This window comes from Melanerpes formicivorus, unplaced genomic scaffold (genome assembly GCF_026170545.1).
Source record: "Melanerpes formicivorus ecotype bairdi unplaced genomic scaffold, bMelFor1.0.p_v2 SCAF_5, whole genome shotgun sequence".
Taxonomy (NCBI): Eukaryota; Metazoa; Chordata; class Aves; order Piciformes; family Picidae; genus Melanerpes; species Melanerpes formicivorus.
In genome coordinates this window covers 30,351,386-30,366,240 of record NW_027142357.1, presented here as the reverse complement: position 1 = coordinate 30,366,240, position 14,855 = coordinate 30,351,386, and the positions used below count along the sequence as shown (strand labels likewise).

General features: G+C 41.6%; 1 protein-coding gene across 2 annotated transcripts in view; it reads left to right on the top strand.

The window, feature by feature from the left end:
- Positions 1-14,855, top strand: part of SEMA5B (semaphorin 5B) — a 295,761-nt gene that overhangs the window by 145,075 nt on the left and 135,831 nt on the right. For both annotated transcript variants that reach the window (XM_068138997.1, XM_068138998.1), the window contains exon 3: positions 4,636-4,841. In XM_068138997.1, the coding sequence (XP_067995098.1) occupies positions 4,688-4,841 (154 nt within the window). In that variant the 5' untranslated portion in view covers positions 4,636-4,687. The remainder of the gene's footprint in view (positions 1-4,635; positions 4,842-14,855) is intronic.

Below are 14,855 nucleotides of genomic sequence, written 5' to 3'. Positions count from 1 at the left end.
TAGCTGCATTGCTGAGCTGCCGTGCTTTAGAATGTTTATATTTATTTCCCTTATTTCTCCAGTACCTTTGGGAATACTTTAATGTCCACCTCTTTCCTTTGCTGTCCTTCCCTCTGGGAGCCTAGTCAATCATAACTGTTCCAATCACAAAAGGTCTTGAGCAGAAGAATTAATGCTTTTAGAGGAGGTTCCTTTTTTCGTCTTTTTTTTTTAAAGGCATCTCTTTTATTTAAAATGAAAGATGAAGCATTTTCTTTTATCCTTAAACTTTACTGTCACATTTTATTAAGTCAAAATGATAGTTACAGTCAGAGGAAAGCAGGATATGAATTCCTGGTACAACCATTTTTAAAATGTGCTTTGTTTTAAAGCCCTAAAGATTGATTGAAGGTATTTTTCTTTTGGACATGGAGCTTTAGTCAAAGAGGGCCTGATCTGAGTTACCCTCTGTAAATCAGGATTAGTTCCTGTGAAATCAATGGAGTTGCAATGATACAATACAGGGTGAGCTGGAAAAGACTCATGCCCTGAGAATGAATGAGGGAGGGACTGTGGGTGATCCCCTGAATGCCGTGCTTGTGCAAAGAGGTGAAGCCACGAGGCAAAGCAGAATTATACCTTGTCTCTATCTGGCTGTCATGAAACAGACTGGGTGAGAAATGGGTATGTGGCAGTGGGTTTGTGCTCACATTGATGCTGTGGTTGCAAATCTCAGCTTTATCGACCCACTGAGCGTGCAGACCTCCTGCTTTACTGAGAAGGAGCAGCTCTTGCCCATCCACTGCCACTGCAGTCAGGGAGGCCCATGAGCTAAGAGCGCCTGATTTAGGAGACAAGAGGATAGTGGCAGGAGCAGTGCTCTGCAAAATTCCTGTCTCTGGAACGTATTTCACTGGATACAAATGCAGCCTGAATTCGTTGACCTTTCTTGGCAGAGGGCTAGAGGGATTCACTGTTCAGAACAGGAGAGGGGAGAGAGATGCCCCATCAGTGAGTGCTGGGTCTATGCAGAGGTGCAGAGGAACAGGCTTTCATGAGTGAGAGGGCAGATAAACTTGGACAGGTAATCTTACTGGACATTTTTATTCCTTTTTCTAATGTCTGCATTGTGTAGGAGGGGAATAGCTAAGGTGGTAGAGATACGTCAAGATGAGCAAATAAAGATTTGAAACTTTGTCCTGTCTGACATCTGAGTTTAACCAGGGATTTGAGCTCTTGTCTCTCATCTACACTGAAGCTTTGACAGGTGATTTCTTGAGCTCTAAGTCATTTTGAGCAGAGAGTCTAATAAGAACAACTCTTTTTGTAGCATTTAACTGTATCTAAATGGCTTAATGCTAGGACAAGTTCCAGCAGCGCAAACCTCCTCTAGCCTGGGCTGTACTTAGGATGTGAAGTGTTTTAGCAATCTGGATGAGGAATGGTCCTAAGCACTGGTTGCATCCAGCCCCCACAGTGAAAATATGTAGCTTGGGTGTAATTGAAGGCTTGAGCTTGTTCATCTCCAATAGAATTAAAACATTTACACTTCACAACTAGCTGCTGGACTCTCCCAGGCAGTTAATAGTTTGCTCTTGGCATACAATTGACCTGCTCTTGTACATGTCACTGCTTTGTATTTGGAGTATGTTTTTTCATAAATAAAGTTGCAGCAGTTGGGAACAGCAATTACTGAGTTAGAGTGTCTCTGAAACTACTGAGGTAAAAAAATGAGCAAGGCAGCCTGAGAAGGGGCAGGTTGAAAGAGCAACCTTTTTGCAATGCTATCTGCTGGTCTGAATGTTGTTCAGCTGGTGCTGTAGGGCTCTGGCTTCTATCCCACTTGATCAAGCTGGCATTTACCCATTGTCTCTGACTCCAGTAGACACCAGTTCAAGCCTGCACATGACACTGCTTTTGTTCAAGTTCCCAGCACATGAGAGCTCCACACACCTGATGGATGCAACTGGATGTAGGTGACAGGGGACACAGGGAAGGACACGAGTTGTTTATAATGGCTCTTTTTAATCTTTCTTTGGCCATACATTACTTTCCACTTCACATCACGTTTGAAACCATTATTTTCTTTGGATTTCCTATGACAATAAGGAAAAAGAAGATGGAACTTTACCCTAAATTATGGTTACAGCTTTCTAAGGAACACTGAAGTCTCTTGGACTGTGGTAAAGTCTCCCAGGGAAAGTGGCAGAAATCCAACTACTTGGCACATTTTACAACTAATCCAGACAAAACACTAGTAAATGTACTCTGCTTTGGCACAGAATAGGCTGTGGGATGTTATGAAGCTTTCCTGTGTGTAACTTTTTATCATTTCATGACCCTGATGAGTGAGGAACTTGAATTTACTCATCTGCCACTTAGGGTCTTAGAGAAGCATGGAACACTACCGCGCGTCTTTATTTGAGAGATTTTTCATCTAGAATGAGATCATTGTTTGGATGATTATACATGAAAATAGCCATATTGGCTCAAACTGAAAGTCTGTCTAGTTTTAGTATCTTATTTCTAAGATTAGCCTGTAATGGCTGCATTGGGAGGAGTAGAACATGCATAAAGCAAGATTTCCATGACTGTCTCTTCCAGTTTCCAGCGAGGATATATGACAGCAAAGTCCTTTTGCCTCCTGTGCATTTCCCCAAGCAACCATCTCTGTCTTAAGGAAAATTTGGCTTTTCTCTTCTGACACTTTAAGTGGGTCCAAGAGCTATGCAAAATGGTCTTCACATCTCTGTGCTGTTTCACTTCCACATCTGTATTGAAAAAAAAAATAATAATTATTTAAACCAATGGCTGGAAATATAACCCAATGCTTCAGCATCAATAATTTTCATTGCAGCATGACTTCCACAGCATCTCCATCATCTGAGATGCCACAGTACTCAGTGGTGTACGCCCTGCAGTATGCTTGTGCTTAATGACTAAATGCTGTGCTGGCCTTAGCTTTGAATGATTCACATCTCTTGCTTCTGCCAGTCCCATTTTTAAATTTAACATGGTATTTGCTGTGTTTAAAAAACCTGCTTTCATACTGAAGCACTGTAGAACCTCCTTTGGAAAGCTGGAAGGAAATTTTATGCATCCCTGCATAAAATCTGCATGTATATGGGTCTGGGGAAAAAAAAAATAGTAAAATGCTGTAATCTTTCACTTACACTAGCTGGGAAACCAAGTCCCTAGAACTACCCCAAATCCTGAATGCCAACACTATTTTCAGTCAATGGTATGTAGCTGCTGCTGAAGACATGCATAATGGATGCAATGATAACTCATCTTTGTGCCAGTGTTCAAAATCACAGAGAAATACAGATAAGAATAAAACATAGGATCCATCTTTCAAACCAGCTGTCCCCCACTGCTGCCATAAGCAGTCCCTTTTTGCTCCTCTGATGCCCAAAGACCTTTACAAACTTCCAGCTCCTGGATGCCCCAATATTGTCCCTTACATTGCAGTTCACTCCATGCCGTGGAGTGACACTGTTGCTGTTAATCATTGGCCTGACCACTTCAGCTCACTGAAGGTGTTTTGAAGACTCTGAATACAGGTACAGCGGTATTGGGCACCACAGCTGTTCACCGTTACTCTGCCTTTATGAATCACAACACCCACAGGAACTGGAAATCTCATTATGTGTGTATTTAATCAGAGTCAGCTTTATCACTAGATAAGATTTAAAAGCAGGAGACTCCATTTATTTGAAAACATGTGTTTGCAATAACTGAGGAAAATAAGCACAGTAAGATTAAATTTGGCAATGCAGGTTTTCTTAAGGTGTGGCAGCATCCTGGGAAGCTTGTGGCATGGGCAAATTAATCCTCCATCCCTCTGCCTCAGGCCTGGTAGGCCCAGGGGAGTTTTTAGACCTATATCTTTTCTGCTGCTGTTGTTAAAACGTTCACATATGAAAGGCATGACTTCCCCCTCTCCTAGCCTGAGAGTGAGTGCTCTTCCTTTTCAGCTGTGCTTCAGCTCCTGTGACTGGGAGCTATAGCATCCCATGATAATACAGGCTGTTGTCTCACTTCTTACCATTTTTCCCATGAAGGTCTTTTAATTTTTGTTACCTTAATACCTGGCAACACCTTTAAATTGAGTTTTCTAGCTCCAAGGTATTTAAAACAACAGCAGTAAATTGTATGAATTGCCTCTTAGAACAAAATGAATTGCACATTTGTTTTTGTGATGACTGATGCTGGCTTTTCCTTAGCAATTTCTGGAGTGTAGCATGACATTTAAACATGGACACATCATGAAACCAAGGAGTGAGGTGTCCACAAGGGGGGACACGTTTACATCTGCAATATTTGAGATTTCCTGTGATCAGTGCTGGCCTGGCACATCAGCTGCGGTCTATATGGACATACATCCCTAAGGTACACAAAGATACATAATCAGAGAGCTGTGCACCTTCCCTTCTTTCTGAAGGTGGAAATTTATTTATTGTTTTTCCTTTTACTTATTTACCTTTTTTTCTTTAAATTTTAAAACTTTAGATACTGTTTCTGGAATAACTTTATCTTGTGTACTTAAGCACAAATGGGGTTGGGAAGAAAGGAAAACCTCTACCCTTCTCTACCCATGTTACACATTTGGGATAAGCATTCATCTTTCTGAAAGTAGAATTATTTGTATTTCAGGTATCCTCCCTGGGCCTACCTTGGAAGCTAGATCTGCAGCTGCCCTTCAGTCATGGTTGTTTCAAGATTAAAGGCCATTTCCCTGTCATTGCCAAGCCTTTTTCTTCTTGCTTTTCATCTCTCAGCATCACAAAATGTACCTGAATACTCTGAAGCTGAAAATCAGCAGTGTGTTAGGAAAGAACACCCCACAATTTCCTTTGAAGGTAAGAGCTTCTGTTCCTGTTTCAAGTTCCAGTAGGAGGATCCATTTTCTAAGGCCTTCCTGGTGTTGTTATGGATGATGGTTTAGTCTCTGCTGTTTTCCTTCCACCTGTGATCCACAGGCCAGTGTGAGTGGCCTGGATGAATCATATTCCCTTTGATGCTTTACAGTGTTTTAACTTGGAGGTTTCACAGCAGTCGCTTAATTCAGGCAGTCTTGGGACTACTGGTATAAGAATCTCTGTTTTCAATTCTGCTACAGGCTCCCTGTAATCTTCTGCCACACTGAAGCTGTGTTTCAGACTCCTTTTCTCTAACTGAGTTTAGTGATGATTATATACTTCACCTGGCAGTCTGGATACAGACAATAAGTGAAAAGTGAGTGACAAAGAATTTGGACATACTTAAATGCAAGAGGAGTAAATAGTTTTAGAATTGCAGTGAGTGGCTGCCTTTGTTTGTTACTCTTTTTGAGTTTGTTTTGGTTTTGTTATGTATTTATCACCTCTGCTAGTAGTTTTTCTGCTTTTCACCTAGGTATTTACATTGACAAGGTCTTAAGAATGTGAGAGGGGACCTTTGTGTTTCAATGAGCAATCTTTTTACTGTTCTTCTGGGGCATTGATTTTTCTCTTGTCCTTATCCCAGTTGGATTTTCTCTGGGTGTACATGTACTCCTAAGGTGCTGTCTGTTCAATCTGTCCACTTACCCACATCACAGATCATTATATTGGTACCACCATTACTTCTGAATTCACCCCAGAATGGTCTGTTAAGCTTAGTGTGCCAGAATCATCTGCTGCTGAATCTCCTTGCTAAAAATGGTTTCCTCCTAAATGTCGAAATATTGATTTTGGTTCCCATTTAAAGCTTTACAACGCATCTCCAGTTTCATTCTTCACTAGAGGCAATTAAGTACCTTGCAATGTGTCTCTGGTTAGGTTCCTTGATAAAGGCAATTTCGTTGTGGTTTTGTGACCTTTGAGATAGAGTTTCCAGGAAGAAAGTAGTCAAAGACATCCTTGCTGACCTTTCAGGATTCTTCTAGAGAGCTTCACAGAGGTAGAAACTCTTGTCTCTTAATTTGGAAAGTGTAAGAGATTTCTTGTCTGTTTTCCATTATCTGTGCTTTAAAGGTTTAAGTGGATTGGAGTAAATTAGCAAAATCTTTAAGCCTACAAGATATGGCACTGGCTCTTACCTTGCTCTGGTGGAATGGGTAAATAAACTATGATTTTAATTGCTAAATAAGTTTAACCATCTGTTTAACTGGGGAGGGGTGAAAGGAGAAACCCTTGGGGTTCAAAACATGGTGGAATTCAGATAGTTAAAATAGATAACACAATAATAGATATGAAAGAGAGAAGAAGTGTGCACTCTTGCTGTTAACTGGAAGCACCACACTCTTACAGAGGATGTATTCATGGGATCCAGCACTGAGATAAATCATTCAGCAAGGATATTAGATCCCCAACTTCTGATGCTGAGGAATCAGTGGGTATTTTTTGGCACTCCATTTGAGTGCCTCTCTGCAGAAATGATGGCCTCATAAACACCTGCCAGTTTGCTTTGTTTTAATCAGACATGAATTTTTCACAGAAAAAAAAATTAATCTGTCCTCTCCTTTCATGTTCTTGGTCTCCTCCTCTCATTAGTGATAAAGGGCAAAAGCTGGTATGAATTAATTAGAACTTGACAATTATATCAAAGAATGAAAGATTGAAATTGCAGACACGTCAAGGACATGATGCAACTTATTATTTGGATCTCTTAAACCCAAGTTGGATTCAAAGTTACTGTTTTTTCTCAACACCTGTTTCCTCATGATTGCTCATGATACAGTTTGATTCCCTATTTTCAGCTGCAAAGCTTAGCTGGAAAATACACAGGGCACCTTATTTCCACTCCACATAGTATTTAAGTTCTGTGGAAGAGAGCTCATACCTCCAAAACCACATCTCAGTTCATAATATAATTTGCCTTAAAGCTATACCCTGTTCTGATGCCAACACAAGCAGATTTAGGCTGGAAGGGGAGACAACCAGGGGAATCTACACCTTATGTGCTGTTCTGAATTGCTCTTGAGTAAGGCTTTGCTTAATGGTGTGGGTCGTGGGCTTTCTGTGAGTCTCCAAATGCATCATCCCATGGATCACAACCTGCTATACAATGGGAATGCTGGGCCAACAACTGAAATACTGACCCCATCAGCAGCTCTGCTGATGGTCCTGCTGCCAGGGAAGAGGATTGTGTTACACCAGCCATTTTAAGTGGATGGATGGTAATAATAAGTAAGGCCCCAGACCATTCAGTCATACAGGATGCATTAATTTACTGCCAGAAAGAACAGATTAACAAAGAAGTTTATGTTACAAAGGGGTTGAATAGATTCTTTTTCACAACCTTGCTAGCCATGCTTCCCATTGCAAGACAAATGGGGTGCCATAACATGTTTTGTGCTCTCCACTCTTCAGTTCCCACCTTGTTTGTGTTCAGCCTCTTTTATTATTGTGCTTTTCCTCCAGCTTAAGGCGTTAACATCCAGTTGGCTGGTTAATATCCTTGTCATGGAATAGTCAAGTAAAACTCCTTTCTGTCTACTTTTAAACCTATTTCCTGAGAAAGTATGTATTTTCTATGCCTCATCTCTTGCTTATCATACCTCATCCACACTACCCAACCATCTGTTTGAATTGATGTCTCCTTTGTATTGCTGTTGGATGGGGAGGAATGAGAGAATACAGTACATGACCTACTCATTTAAGCAGAAAGGAGTCTATGTATGCAGAATGCTTTTACTTCAGTTGTGTTCAAACCTGAAGAAGTGCTTGTTTCTTCACAGAATCCATTCACCAAACCACTTGCCACTACTCATGACCAACAGAAAATGGTCTAGAGAAGTCGAGGGATATAAATTCTAATCCTAAATAGACAAAGTTTGCACTGCCAGAAGAGATGATGGCTGGGAAGGGGCTGTGAGCTGAATGATTTATCCTAGCAGACTGCATAGAGATTGTGAGGGACAGGTTAGGAATTTGTGCTGTGAGCACCATGCTGTGTGTTTTCACAGTACCAAACCAACACAATGGTGCTCCAGTATCCCTGGGGCTTATGAATGATGCTCATTATGCAGTTCACCACCAATAATAACGTACCAACTTTGGGTTTTCATGATTAGATTGTTCTACTCTGTGCTTATAGAAAATCCAGTTAAAATTTGATTTCCCTTGTTAGATCAATAACAAAATGATCTTTTACTTCCCAGGAGGCCGTTTCTGGTGTCTTATTACCTTTTTGGCTGTAAGTGGGTAGCTACATTAAGGATCTTGCATTCTTGCTTGTTTTTCAGTGAGTTGGGAAATTAGTGAAACAAGTCAAATGCATCCTTAGTATATCCTTTTCTAAATATATATATATATATAACATGTGCATGTACATATGTGTCCAAGCCTCATTTCACTAAACAGCATGCCTTCCTGGCACAGCTCCACTGTGGACCACTCTGGTAAGCCAGACATTGGAGAAATTGCTTCTAGTTCTTGTCAGTCACACTTGTCTTTTTTGTCTTTTCTGTACATGTCATACAACCAACAGATCAGTCCCTGCAATTGCAACTGGGCTGTGCTCTTGCCATGCTGGCCTGGTTCTTAGCAGTATATTTCACTGTTACGCACCTGTTCCTCAGACATAAAGCACCTTTGCTATCCATTAAAGACATTTGGAGTTCCTTTGCAACATACCCCTTTGGAAAGCCAGAAACATCTTCTGCCATGGCAATATTATGTGAGATATGTGAGAGCCAGAGCCCTGACTGATGTGCATGTGTGTTTGTAATGGGTGCAGAGTGCTTGGTTTCAGCTTGTTTACCCAGGAAGCACTTAAAAGTTTGCAAACTCATCTGTGTTACATGAATCACTTGGATGTTCATGATTGAACTGGAAATGAGTTGTAGACAGGTTTCCACTTGTAGTTTCTGCTCTTATTTATTTCTCATTAGTTTTATCCATTAAATTGCTATGCTCAGAAAAAAGCTATGATAGACTTTCTCAGTTTTCTCTCTGTTCTGTCTCCCAGGGCTTTCTCCCTTGGGTCATGGCAGTTACTGTAAACTGGAAGAACATAATTTGTTCCTGCTTTAATAATTGCAACCTGTCTTCATCCATAAAAACATCTCAGCTGATCCCATGCTGAAGCACAGGAGACAGGTGGGCTTGGTTAAATAGCTTATATCCCAGATCTTATCAGCTTTTTAGACGTCATCACGGCTGGTGTGAGCTCTCAGTTTGCAATATTTGACCCATTGTCTAATCCTCAGTCTTTCCTAGATGCAGAGAAGTTGCTCTGTCTGTTGCCTCAGGTTTTCAAAACTAAATAATGCTTAAACCTGAGATTTAGACTCATCTTCAGGCTGCCTGTAATTATTACCTCCTACCAGATGAATGTGATTCAGGTTGCTCAAATGTAGCTTGCTATATATTTTCTTTCTTTAAACAACATTTTATTGAAACGTGGCCAGCTTCAAACACTGAAATCTGTGGGGAGCAGTTAAGTGTTCACTTGTTGTATTGAAAGCAAAAGCTGTTTTAGCTTTGTGTGCTGAAGGATAATAGGGTATGATTTATTTCTTTTGAAGGTTCTTGACATTTTACCAAACACCCCTTCTATTGTTGAGTTGGTCACTAATACATTATTCTCTATACTGTATATTGGTGGGGAAAAAAGCACATTAGCATCCGTCAACTCCAGAGGCCAGCTAGGAAAGTCCCTTAGGAAACTGTGATGCAGATTTACACTTTCCTTGAGCAAGTGAGATTTTGACAATCTGAGCCAAAATTTTAGTCAACAAAGAATGAAGACTGTGGGGTGAAGTAAGAGAAACACATCTGCCTGAACATATCTGGCTAAACATTATGGGAGAATTGTCTTCCAGCTGATAGCCTTGCTGGCCTTGCATCTCCATACAGGGAGTCCTAAGATTAACAAATGATGGAGTGTTGACCGGAAACTGGCGGCCTCCTGGGAGTGCCGCAGAATATTTGACTGTCAGTGCGTTTCACTATAGATTTTCTTTCCATTAAGAAAACCTGGTGGCAATTTTCTTTCTACCCTTGAAAAATGGTGCTGTGGCAAATGAAGCTGCAATTTTCTTCTTTAGCTTTGATTTAGAAATTGTTTGAGAATTATGATAGATAAAGCCATGAATATAAGGCGGTTAGGTAAATAATTTGCTCTCAGGCAAAACTTCTGCAAACTACACCCAACAGCTCTCAATATTTTTATCGTTCTATAATAATAATGATAACAATAATTGTTCTAGTTCTTTGACACTTTCCCAGTAATGGTGTCCAAGACACTTCACAAATAATTGCAATGAGATTTGATTGAAATTTTTTTTTTCCAGTGTGCTATTCCTTGAGGCCTCAAGAAGAAGAGGGGTTTTGGAAAAATGCCCTTCATTCACAAAATGTTTTAGACAAAGCAAATCCTAACTTGCAAGAGAGAAAAAGAAGACTTCACAGCAAAGCTTCAGGAAGCAAAGTAATTGTGGAGCTCTTAGGTATTGGAGTGAGGGGAGGGAAAGTAAAGCTTCAAAAAGGTACAATAGTTCAAGTGAAAGAGGAGCCTCTGACCATGAGTGGTGGTGATGATGAGAAGGAGAGAATCCTTAGCAGCAGAACTGAATGAGGTGGACTCAGTGCAGGGAACAGGTACTCAGAAGGTCATCAGCATAATAAGCATGGACAAAGCCATGAAAATCTCTTGTCAGCAGCAGAGTAGCTTACTTGCATTTTCCAGAGGTATTGCTGCTGTAACTGAGGCTAAGAGCAGCAGCTAACAGGAGCATATGCCTGGTCAGTTCTTTGGCACAGCAGTTGGATCTAGAACATAGAAGTAGGCTGCTTCTTTTCAGATCCCAGGCACAGCTCAGAGAAATAAACAGGGTGGAACGGAAAGCAAGTGCTTTTCTTCTTTTTCTGTGGTTTGATGCAAAGGCATGGCTTATGGAGCCCCCATTCTCAAGTTTAACGTTTGCTTAGCATAGTTACCTAACTGAATAAGTTTGTGAGCCAGTGGTGTGGCAGACCTCATTTATTTGAAGCATCTGGTTCTGATGAGTGTTAATATATCACATTCTTATAAAACCTTCCATTCAAGGATGTCATTATGGTTTGATAAAGTTCACATTAGTGCCAGCAGTCTCATATGAAGTATTCTTGTTTAGTCATGCTGAGTTTATCCTACAAAGCCATGAACAGTCAAGCACTTAATATGTACTTACTTCGAAGTCAATGGGATTGTGCAGTTGAAACTGAATGTAAGCTTGTGTGTTGAGCCAGGCCACAGTGAAAGTACACAGCAATGAAACATCATGTCTGTAAATGGAAACTCTAGCTATCACAGGTCCAGCTGGCCAAGTTGTTCCTCTAATATGGCTGAATCACATGGTAAGAAATGTGATGTGCTCCTTGGCTTAGAATAGAATTAGCTGGATGATAGTCTGTGATCTGCAATACACAGTAGACTGGGTTAGAGGGTTTCTGATAATTTCTAGCTTTGGGAGGTACAGATAAAATCCTGAAGAAACTCTTGTGCTTTGGCTTAGAAAGCTCTGACTTCAGAGATCAACCATACTGTCCTTTTCATAACACTGGATGATCCTTAGAATGTATTTTAGTGGAAGTGCTTGAGCTGCAAAATTCAGATCTGCATTTTATACATGAGGATTGCTCTGGTTTACAGCGCTTTAATAAAAGAGGTGGAGGTCATTGATGAAATGTGGTCTCTGATATTCTGTTAGTATTATTAGCCAGCTTCCAATCTAAAAACACTGATCCTTATGAGAACAGGTTCATTTCAAAAGTCTTTCAGGATTTTACAGCCTCTGCTCCAATTCATTGGTGTGACTGACTCACAGTGGGACCTTTGTTCACAGAAGACAGGAGTCCTCATAAGCCTGGCTAGCTAAAAAGTACAAACTGTGCATTTGACTTGGCATCTCTAATTCGGTCTCTGTTGAACCAGCAAAGAGGGTCAACTTCTGTTTCAGATGTTCATTAAAATATGACACATCTGCTTCTGTGCTAGATCTGACTACGTGCAGGTGAAATTCAAGGAGAGTTTAGCCACACTTTCACTGTCCTCTCCTGCATTCTTGCTGGAGAAAACCATTGTCCTAAATTTCGCACCATCTCTACGGGCACAAATGGCTGATGTAGAAATGTAACTATAAGGACAGTGACAAATATTTGCCTGCAGAAATGGAGGAGACAGATTGATGGTTGAGTGATGCCAAAGGAGTGGTTTTTTTTCCCATCAGATTGCAGTGGCAGTAGGAGCCATGATGCAGGTTGTTTTCCTGCCTGAAAAGAAGGATTATACTGATCAGAATGTCATAGGAAACTGCAAGTGATGCATGAGCACTCACCTTATCTTTCTCAGGGAGATTGTATGACAGCTGCAGAGCTTGCCTCAGTAAACGATGGATCACAATGCTTATACACTCTGCAACATCCTTAAGAAAACAAGAAATCTCTGAGTTTGCTACTAGTGGGGCTGTGTGTGGCACTGGTTAACCAAGTTTCACAAGGTGGTGGTGGGGCGTAGGGCTATGGCTGCCTGAATTTGTGCAGTGCTGTGTGGGGTAACAGGAACGGTTTTTGAAGAGGGCTGTTGAGGAGAGGGGGCAGGGTTAGGGTAGAGTATGCCCTAGTTGGTAGCCTGCTGAGGAAAATTAAATCCATTCTTTCCATGAAATCCTGTGTTGTGTAGGCACAAACCTTTTGTCTTGTCGATCTCAGGCATGGCAAATGCACATGCTGATGACTCATGGGCTTGCATCTGCATTAGACACTCTTGTAGGACTTTAGTGTCTACAGTGTTACAGGCTGGGGTCCGAGTGGCTGGAGAGCAGCCAGGCAGAAAGGGACCTGGGGGTACTGGTTGATAGTAGGCTGAACATGAGGCAGCAGTATGTCCAGGAAGCCAAGAGGGCCAATGGCATCCTGGCCTGCATCAAGAACAGTGTGGCCAGCAGGATCAGGGAGGTCATTCTGCCCCTGTACACTGCACTGGTTAGGCCACACCTCGAGTACTGTGTCCAGTTCTGGGCCCCTCAGTTTAGGAAAGATGTTGACTTGCTGAAATGTGTCCAGAGAAGGGCAACAAAGTTGGTGAGGGGTTTGGAGCACAAGCCCTATGAGGAGAGGCTGAGGGAGCTGGGGTTACTTAGCCTGGAGAAGAGGAGACTCAGGGGAGACCTTCTTGCTGTCTACAACTACCTGAAGGGAGGTTGTAGCCAGGTGGGTGTTGGTCTCTTCTCCCAGGCAGCCAGCACCAGAACAAGAGGACACAGTCTCAGGCTGCACCAGGGGAGGTTTAGGCTGGATGTTAGGTGAAGTTCTTCATAGAAAGAGTGATTGGCCATTGGAATGGGCTGCCCAGGCAGGTGGTGGATTCACCATCACTGGAGGTGTTTAGGAAGAGACTGGATGGGGTGCTTGGTGCCATGGTTTAGTTGATTAGATGGTGTTGGATGATAGGTTGGACTTGATGATCTCTGAGGTCTTTTCCAACCTGGTTAATTCTATTCTATTCTATTCTTGCTCTTGATTGGCCATTGCCAGTGAGGATTTGCAATGCTGCATGTTCAGTCACCGTCCCTGGAGGTATTTAAATGACATGTAGATGTGGCACTTAGAGACATGGTTTACTGGTGGTTTTGGCAGTGTTTGGTTTACAGTTAGAACTTGATGTTTTGAAGTTTTTTTTCAAGATGAAATGATTCTATGATTTTTTTCAGTTGGAGTTTGAGGCCTTGAGGGAGTCTGAGCTATAAAGCCTTGCTGAAGAAGGAAAAGCCTCTCTCATATTGCATGTCTTCTATCCCATTCCCCAGCCTTGAGACTCACCAGGTGGGAGTCTTCTGGCTCCCCCCTGGTGCAGGTCTTGACTGACCTTTTTTCTGCCCTTCATCATGTACAAATAGAAACCCAAGTGAAACAGTGAATGGGCCAAGCCTAACCTCTCTGATGAAGAATGATGAGGAACTGTAAAAATGTGCCAAATGGGGAATGTGACTTGCAGTCCTTTGATCTTCTCCCTTGAGGAGGGCCCAACGCACTGTCCCATACTGGAAGTGAACACAAGTTCATGATTAATATTTGGTGTTTTCTTTATCTGAGGTGAATCCCTGGGGTGTGTTTTGCCAGCTGCTCCATATTAATAACAAAAAAGTAAATAAACAAGCAGTCATAATTGCACTTTTGCAAAAATTAGGTTTGGTCTAAGGGTTTTTTCCTCTATATTGAAACAATTGAGCAACACTTGTTTTGAAGAAATCATTAACATTTAGGAAACAGAGAGCCAAGATACTTGGTATGCATTAGCAACAATTAGTGCTGCCTGTACAGTGCATGAGTTACAGATAGCTATGCCCCAATGCAGCAGCCCGTATGCCTAAACCCATTTAACACTTGCAAGCACTGAGACACTAAATAGTTCCATTATTTGCCCAAGACAGAGGATTCCAATGTCAGTGCTGTTGGGCAGTTGGGACTATGCCTACATCTCCAGATACCATTTCTCTCTTGGGATGGAAGAAGCTCAACAAAGCCAGTTCAAGTCAGTGAGGGGAGAGGTACAAAATCATCTAGATTTGACATAACATTAAATGATAGCATATGTAGTTCACTAGGATTATTGTGATTCCCTATGGCTCTGTGAAGCTACAACCTGAGTCTTTAGTTCTATTTTTTTTTTCTTTTCCCCCTTCAGGCTGGTAAAGAGCACAGCCCTTCCTTGGTAGCTAAGACATGGGAATGTTCCATCTTTGACATAACAAGAGAGAAAAAGTCTTCTTTCTTCTTGGAGTCATCTGCTATCCTTATATTCTTGGACAGATTGGAGAAGGGCTTGAGCAATTAGCACTAAAGGACTTTTGCTTCTTGCATCTCAGTGAAAAGGCATAGCTCACTGCAAGCAGCTACCACAGTGACCCTCATCTGAAGAGGGGTTTC